An 8,757-nucleotide genomic window follows, 5' to 3' on the forward strand; every position below is an offset into this window, starting at 1 on the left:
AAAAAAAAAAAAAAAAAAAAAAAGGCTTTAAAGGCAAATTTCACCGGCCGGTTAAAATTCCCAGTCGGGTGGGTGCAGCCCCGCAGCCTGCGGTGCCACGGGCTGCACCCAGCCGCAGCGGGGTGCGAGCGCTAAGGAACTTCGGCGTCAGGAAAAGGAACATCTGTGGGGCCTTGCAGAGATGTTCTCCCCGGAGTGAGGTTCGGAAAGTTGAGAGCATTAGAATATGCGTATAGATACAAGTATATATGGCGGGTGCAAACATATATTCTAAAAATCTAAATCTGTGTTTTTATGAGACTCTTAAAAGTCTTCTAACACAACAAAAGCTGCCCCCTCCCAGAGCCCATTAACTTAATTTTCGCCAGAGATGGAGGACAGGAATTTTTCTGCCCTTCCCGCTGCCCAAAGCCTCCAGGACGACTCTACAAGAGCTTAAAAACCCCCACCCTGCCCAGCAAGCAAAGGTTCAGTCGCTTTGGGATTGCATCCGAGGGGTGGACACGGGCCGAGGGGAAAGCTAGAGGGCAATCTGGCACATGAACCGCAGGCAATAACGGACCAGGGGTAATTAGGCGGTAATGGGGAGATTTCTTCGTGAGGGGTTGGGACGGGGCTCCCTGGGTGCAGGCACGCGCTGCCGGGAGGGGCTGAGGGGGGGGGTGTGAGGGTGCAGCCACAGCCCCTCACAACGCTGGTGGAGAGGTCAGGGGGGCACGGATGGGCCAAGTAGACCACGGCTCCCCTCCGATTATTCTGCCCTTTCCCTTCAGCCAAAGATCAAAAATCAGGAGTGCTTTGTAAGAGACTCAAGTGATGCTTCCAACAGCCCAAAATTCAGTAATTAATTATACCTGTGGAATTTCCCACCCTCATACTCGAAACATGCAGACTGGGGGTTTGCTCTGATACAGGAAAAACTCTCTCAACATTTCTGCTCCGAAAGTGATTTCCATACTTGTCAGTAAAAACAGCAGGTCCCAACGCCAGGGCGACGCTTTCCAAACCCCACCCACCCTCCTGGCCTCGAGGCGAGCAGCTGCAACCGCGCCGAGAAACACAGACCAGCCGACAGCCTGCACAAATTTCCCACCAATTCCCCCCAAACCCCACCCTGGCAGTTGAGGATCATCTATTGACCAAAACATCCCCATCATCGCTGCTCTGAACCGCTGTGAGGACCAACCAAGGTGCTGAATCACCCACACATCAGCCCACGCTCTCGGTTTATTATCGGACTCGCTCCCAAGTCCTCGGGGTAACTGGAAATTACCCACAGCGGTGGGGGGGTCAGTCGGGGTCTTCAGCTCCTCGGAGACTCTCCAAGTCCTGGGTTTTGGTTTGGTTTTAACTAAAGTTCAAGTTGAAGTTCTTCCAGAGCCTGACGTACCGTTGAACCAGCAGCTCAAACAGTGCCTGGTTGGGTGCCGAACGCAGAACGAGGGTGCAGCGAGGAGCTTCCCACTGGATAAAAGGTGACTCTGGTGCACTGAGTCCCCGAGCAAACATGGGACTCCCACAGAGTGAGCAAGGTCATTCGCATCGGAGGGCAGGAACATCAAGTTACCGTGACACTTCACACGCTCTCCCAGCAGCCGAGATCGATCTCGGCGTCTCCAGCGACGCCTCCGCTCCCCATCCGCGACTCCATCTCCGACCCCCAGGGTTTCCCGGCACCGGGATCTTGGCACCGCCTGTGCCCCGGAGGGTCACAAGCCCTGGGCCAGGGGTCGGTGTGGAGCAACCCCCCAAACCCTCCTGCTGCTGAAAACACTCCTCAAACCCCTGCGCACGTCCCGGGAGTGGCAACGGCCAGCCCTGTCCTGCCGAGGCCTCTCGTGCCACGCGGGGCTCCCCCGGGAAGCGGCGTTGCCCCGAGCAGGGACGGACGGGCCTTCCACCCTTCCACTGCAGAAACGGGCAAATTGGCAAAAAATGCAAAAGGCACCTGACAGCTGTGTTCCAGCTGTGTTGTAGACACAGGTTTATACAAAGGTGCTTCTGGCAACAGGTGGGGCTGCCTCAACCTTTGAGAATTCCTAAAGTGAGGAAAAAAAAAAAATTTTTGAACAGCTACAGAAGATGAACAGTGAGGAAAGAGTGGCCCCTGCAGCACGGAGTCGCTTCCAGTGGTGGTAACACTGACCTCTCGTACTTTCTCCACGTGACAGGCTAAAAAACATTATTGTCCCGAGAAAACGCCTCCGCCCCCACAGCAATTTATCAAAACAAGGCAGATAATGTTCTAGCGAGCTGCGTGATGGCTAAATATCCCGCTCAAGAGCCAAAAGGAAGAGCTTGGGCAAGCTCTCAGGAGAGACAAAGCAGCAGATTTTGGGAGTTGACCCAGAGAAGCGGCTGCAGGAGCCGGGACACAGCGGCGCTCCGCACCCCGCGGCAGGGCACCCACGGGCGGCTCAACCCTCCCCGCGGGACGGGGCCAGGCCTGCCCGGGTCAGACCGCGGGTCACTAGAACCAGAGGCAGCACGAAACCCCCCGCTCAGCAGCTTGCGGCCGTGTCCTGGGGGTGGGGACCCTCCCTGCGGGGGTGCTGAGATGAGAGCGCTGCCTCTCGGGGAACCAGGCTGGGCGCATTAAGGCCAGAATTTATCCAGAGAGCCGCGTGCTTTTACAGGACTGCCTTTCACATGAGCCTAGATTAAAACCACGCCTTTTCAAGCAATTAACAACTTTCTGTTGTTCGAAGGAGAGCGGCCCTGGGTGACCCCATAGAAGCTGCTGCTGCACAGCCCCGCTCCCCAGCGCCGCGCCGGCTGCGCCGCTCCCCACCGGCAAATGCAAACGGAATGCGGAGCCCAACCGGGTTTGTCCTTTGAGCTCCACGTCAGAAGCCTTCGACCACAGCCCATGTGAGAGAAAAACCAACGAATGTGCCACGAAGCCCTGAGGAGGCAAAAGCCACGCAGGGGCAGCGGTGGCTCATGGGGACAGTCGCCTGCTCACCCCACACCCGAGCACACACTGTATCACCGGTCCAAGCACCGGCTGTTCCCGGGCCCGTCTCCCCGTGCCGAGTGGTTTTGCCTGTAAGGAATCTGAGCGCCCAGGGAAGCCACAGATCTCCTCGGTTCAGGGCAGGGGGCAGCGGGCTCTCTGCTCTCTCGCTGGCTGCGCTCACCCTGCTCTGGCCTCGCACTTGGGTTCCCGTTCTCAGCTCCCTTCCCAGCTCGCAGTTGCCAAAACCGTGGCTGACGAGTAGGCCCGAGCCTGGCAAGCCCTGTGCAAGGATCTGCTCGCCACCGGGGTTCATCCTGCTCCTCAGAGGAGCGCTGGGATCCTCAGGGATCCTCACCAGCCTCCCCACCACCTCCGCGCTGGGGCTGCCAGCTCTGCCGAGTCAGGGGCCACCTTCCCGGTAACAGCTCGCAGCCTGGCAGTGCTGGGGCTCCCCGGCCCCGTCGCCAGCCAGCTCCTTCCTCCTCAGCTGTGAGGATGAACGATGAGGGCGAGCGGAGGAAGAGCCCATTGCAGGCGCACAGAGCCAGCCCCAAAGGGCCGAATGTCAGGCCAGGGCACTGCCTCCCCAGAAAGGATGCTTGGCAAACACATCTGGTAGCCAAACCTGAACATACCTAGTAGCCTTTGGGTCCCTTCTAACTGGCTGCGGCCCTCAGCAGAGCCCCTGTGGGCAAGTGAGCTGAGCTCAGGACCCCTCCAGCAGCTCCTCACCGCTGTGGGCAGACAGACGGCGTTACCAGGGGATGGGCTTGCAGGTGACAGTTCTGAAACTCTACCAGCACACGTGAATGAAGAACCTCCATGTTCCATTACCCTGTACTGTAAGCCTGGTTTGGGTCAAGAGCCGCTTTACACAGACCCAGCTCTGGAGTCAGCTGAAGGCACCCAAAGGCTCCAGCAGAACCCCCAGCCGCGGGCCGGCCCCGGGGGTGAGGCTTTCCTCCCCCCCAGGCGGCAGGAGGATGGCCCACGACCGTTATTACGTGTTCTCAGACAAAACCAACCTCGATTCGGGGCCGTAAGCCCCTTCGTGAACAAAGTGCCATATACGTTGCTGCAGGAGCCGCTCGAAAGCTTGCACGGATTTACCATTCAGCTAAGAGAGTTAAGGGTATTACAGCAAGGGGGGCAGGGCAGTAGCTGCTCTAATGAACCAACTCCCCCGGTTTCTAAATGGAGAATATATAAATTCTTCCCGCATCCGGGATTTGATAGACACCAACACGGGCTGGCCACGCGCCTTCCGGAGCTGCTCGCTTAGGCAGAAGCAGCAGAAGAGAAAATGCAATTTAAGGGCAGAAAAAAAGAGCTGCCGGATGCTTTAGAGCCGTCCTTTAAAAAGCTCCAGGGATAGGTAAGAGAAGTGAATTATCTTCAAGCCGTCAGAGCACCCAGGAGCCCTCAGCGCCAGCACACAGCGGGCTGCAGAACCCAGAACCCCCCTCGTGCAGAGCAGGAGCCTCCGCTCCGGCTCATTTCCACGGTCCCACCAGCTTGTGGCGCCAGATGCTGCTCGGCTCAGGGCTCCGTGCTCTGCCGGCCCTCCCCTCGGTCAACAACGACAGAACCATCATTGCCCAGCGCCCAGCTGGCCGCCAGCTCCCGCCAAGGGCCCGCGGGGGCACGAAGAGGTGCCAGGGCAGTTTGTCAGCCAGCCGAGAGCAACGCGGGCCCGTGAAAACGGGTGCCCAGGCCCCCCGGAAGCCCCTCGCGGGACGCGCTTTCGGCCCGTTTTATGAGGTAATGGGATTACTCTTTCCTTTAAAGGATTAACAGGGCTCAGGTTGGCCCCTCTTCTTTAAAAAGAAACCATCTGGACCCCGAGCGCTCCGTGCCCTCCCCGGGCCATCTGCTCCCTGCGCAGCCGGCGCTGCCGAGGCCGCTAATGGCGGGGCACAACGACAAACGGAGGACGAGGGGATCACAGCGAGGTCAAGGGCGCAGCAGAGAGGGCGACGGAGACACACTCGTGATGGGGCTCAGAACAAAACACCCGGGATCCGGCTCCGGCACACAAATGCCAGCTGGGGTGACGGAACGGGAACGTTACTGGAGCTGGGACAAAGCTGATCCATTAGATGGAAAAAAAAAAAAAGCCACGAAACAGGTGTCAAAGGGGCTGTAGGCCCTGCTGTCGCAGGACAGGTGACCTGTGGTGGGAGACACCCCAGAACAGAGGCACCAGGCACCGGGCTCAGCGCCCAGGGTGGTGCTGGCTGCGTGTCCCTGCTCCGGCTGAGCCGGGACCCTCCGTGTCCAAGGCCTGAGGGTCTCCAGACACAACGGGGCACCAGGGACGAGCCCGTTCCACTGCTGCAGACACTCCTATGGGGTCTGTCCCCTTCCAGCCGCACAACCCGGCTGTCACAGCACGATCAGGGCAGGATGATGCTGCCCGGGCACGGGGCAGTGGAGGCCGAGCCGGGCTGCTGCCACGGCAACATCAGACCTGGTGGGACTGGATTAGATCAAGCAGATGAGACACGACCCGCCGGTGAGGCAGAGTGTGTCCTGCCACTGGCGTCCTACCCCCGACATCCCCAGCGGGCAGGCCGAGCTCGCGGGGAGCCCAGCGGTGTCCTCGGGGAGGAAGCCGGATCTCCACGCCCAGCCCACCGGCCGCGGCGTTACAGGGACCCTGCTCCCCCCCAGCCGCAGGAGCCCGGGGCTGAGCTGGAAGCCCCGGCACAAACAACCCGCCGCCCTGGTGCCAGCGGCCGTGGCCCGTCTGACCGCGGGGCAGAGCACCCCGGGAACGCTCCGCTGCGGCTACTCTCGCAGGCTCCAACCACCCGCAGCTCAAGGACTCCCCGAGCCAAACAGAACCGACGTGCACGCTGTATTCTTTCAGATTGCGCACCAGAGAACCCGTCCGGCCTTTCCCGAAGGCCGCACCCCCCCAGCACTGCAGTGCAAGGCCGTCACGGCTCCGTCACACCGGGACAAGGAGGTCCCTGCTCCCAGGGGTCTGGAGCGGAGCCAGCCCCTCTGTCTCACTGGAGATGTCTGTGGCTCGGTGTCACACCGGCCTTCCTGGCCAAACGCTCAGCTAAACACTGACCCGGGCACTGCAGAGATAAGGGGCACACAACCCGTTTCGCTCAGAAAATGAGTAGAGAAACACCCTCTTGCTGCTCCTTAAGCAGCCACTCGGTGTTCTTGCCACCCCAGCCTCGGGGCTGGCAAACTCTGCCCAGATGGGCCACCACGTGCCGGGGCCAGCCTGGATCACTGGCCCCCGAGTAGCTACAGGCTCCATGCGAGGAAGGAGACCCCCCGACACCCTGCACCCCTCGTGTCCCCCAGGAGGGACTGCTGGCTCCGTGCAGCCCTGGAGGTGAGGCCACCGATGCCCACCAGACTCGGGGCCCAGGGGTCTGCTGGCCCCAGCACTAGCCCGGCCCGTGCCCCACCACTCCCAGCCAGCGCAAAGGCAGCAGCAAACCCAAGGCAAAGAGAACAGAGAGAGGGAGAAGAGCTGGGAGGGTAAGGGCCATCCAGCACAAAAAAGCAGCAAGCAGCAGCTTTCAGTATGATTAAAGTCTATATTTAACATGCAAAGAGCCACCTTAATCTCATGAATAAGCACTGATCTGCTAATCACATTTGTTATTTTGTGGTCACACCAACCAGGCTGCGACTCGCGCACGCTTGAGTGAGGTCAAGCGCTGCGACAGGAGGGGGGCAGAGAGCTAACGAGGTTATTAGAGGCTGAAAAAGTTAAATTCGGAGGCGCCATCAGCAAACACGTGGCGCTGAGAAGGGCTGTGAGGAGCCCCCTCCACACACAGCGAGTCAGGACGGCCTCTCTGCACCGCTGCATCCGCATGGCCGCCGGCGAACGAGCTCCCCGCCCCGACACCCGGGTGACGAGGGGAGGCACGGGAACACGCCCTCGAACGAGCAGCTCTTCCCGTCAGCCGAACAACCAGCGGGACCAGGCTGCGGGGATCGGCTAGAGCTCGCAGGGAGGCGCGGGGCAGCCTCCGGGGCACTCAGAGACCTCGGCCAGGGGGGCCTGGCGGGGTGAGGACAGGGGGAGCACCCGCTAACAGCGGCTCCCGGCCACCCCTCGGCAGCTCCTCCTTCCATTTCTGCATCGCTCCTTGCCTGCAGACTCGCCGTGGACAAACGCTGCCCTTTGGACCATCTCTGCACCCAAAACCCAAAGGGAAAGCGATCGGACAGAAGAGCTCAGCTGCAGGTACTGCGGACGGGCAGCACCTGCGCCGGGGACCCTGCAGGTACCGTGTCCCCTCCTCGTGCTGTACTGCCCCCAGAGCCGCTTTTCTCTCGCACTGTGGCCATGGCAGGGAAACATCCCCCAGGCAGCCCACGGGAAACAATCCTGAGAGCTTTGTAGTTTTAGTTCCCTTTGGTAGGAAGCGATACAAAAAGGGTTTGGCTTTGCCAAGTGTTAGGAACAAGCTGGCTGCGGGGTGCTCTTACCTTGGGAGAACCCGCAGCCCAAGGAGAAGGCCAGGACCACGCACAAGCAGAGCAGTCCCTGGCTCCAGGTCACCAAAGCCCGTTTCTCAGCAGCACGGCATCTTTTTCCCCGGTTTTACAGATTAAAGCTGCTCATTATGTAGCGTTACCTTGTACTGTTTAGAAAGCTCCTCTATATTGGTCAGTAACGGGCTGCATAAGGGCCCTGAAACAGATTTAGAGTTTGAAACACGTTTCCACGCAGAGCGCGCTGCTGACGCTTCCCCCGGCGGCGTGGAGCCGGTGCTGCCCACACCCGCAGCCCGGAGAACACCCGCTGGACTGAACTGGGCACGGTTTAGCTGCTTGGGGCAAGGCGGCGGCAAAGGCCGGGCTGAGGCACACCGCAAGCCCCGGGCAGGCTTGATGGCCTCTGAGACTCAAGAGTGCGCCGAGGGAAAAACCGTGCGGGCGCGCACGTGGGGAGCGAAGCCGGGCACAGCCCGCGGGTATGGCAGTACCCGGCGCAGGCTGGAAACCCGACTGCGGCTCCCTGGAACGGCAGAAAACCTCCCAGCTGAGCGTGAGGTGCAAAGCCGGGCTGCCAGGCTCGGCCCTCCCTCGCACAGCGGCCGGGCAGCACCACGGTGCCAACGCCAGAGCCAGGGCGGAGGCTGCGTCTCCTCCCGAGCACGTGGGGGGCGGCAGGGGGAGCGCATGCAATGAGCAAACATGCGATGGAGCACAGTGGCAATGGGTGACGATGAGCTGGGATGCACCAGGGCGGCCCTTCATGCGGCCAGGAGACTCGGCAACACACAGAGTAATTGTCAAAAAAAGCAGCACCTTTTTAGGTTTCACTCCACGCTGCATGAAGAGGGAACAAAAGGGCACAAGGTTAGAGCTCACATCGTATCGACAGCGGTGACGAGAAGAGAGATCTGCTTTCTGTTCAAACTGGGGCAGTTTCCGAGCCAGCGAGGCACGGAAGACAGAATTCCTCAGAGGAGTCACTGGGCTGCGAAAACACGTACAATCAGCAAGGAAAATACATTCAGGTTGATTGAAACAAACCCAAGATGGCTTAAGGGAGGGAAGCGGGCAACAGGGCTCGTCTGCAACCCTCTGACTGAGGAGCTTTACTCCCGCGTCACTGATCCACCTCCCACTGCTCCAGCTCAGGATCCTTTGAGGTGCCAGGACACATTCAAGGGAGAAGAAATTCACCCAGGGCAGCCATCAGCAAAGAAGAGGCAACCCCCGCGCCTCGCTGAGACACAGAACCCCCGGGGAGGAGGGATCCCCCCGGCCCAGCTCTCACACACACACTCACCCCCCCCCCCCCCCCC

The 8,757-nt window shown here is 60.2% G+C and overlaps 1 protein-coding gene across 1 annotated transcript in view; it reads right to left on the bottom strand.

Annotated features, from left to right (window-relative positions):
* The window catches only part of LOC113490866 (dynactin subunit 1-like), a gene marked incomplete at its 3' end in the record, with an annotated part of 41,605 nt that overhangs the window by 15,448 nt on the left and 17,400 nt on the right, over positions 1-8,757 (bottom strand). The window contains exon 5 of the mRNA XM_026867472.1: positions 8,255-8,275. Within this exon, the coding sequence (XP_026723273.1) occupies positions 8,255-8,275 (21 nt within the window). The remainder of the gene's footprint in view (positions 1-8,254; positions 8,276-8,757) is intronic.

Source organism: Athene cunicularia, unplaced genomic scaffold (genome assembly GCF_003259725.1).
Source record: "Athene cunicularia isolate RWA unplaced genomic scaffold, athCun1 SCF_49, whole genome shotgun sequence".
Classification (NCBI taxonomy): domain Eukaryota; kingdom Metazoa; phylum Chordata; class Aves; order Strigiformes; family Strigidae; genus Athene; species Athene cunicularia.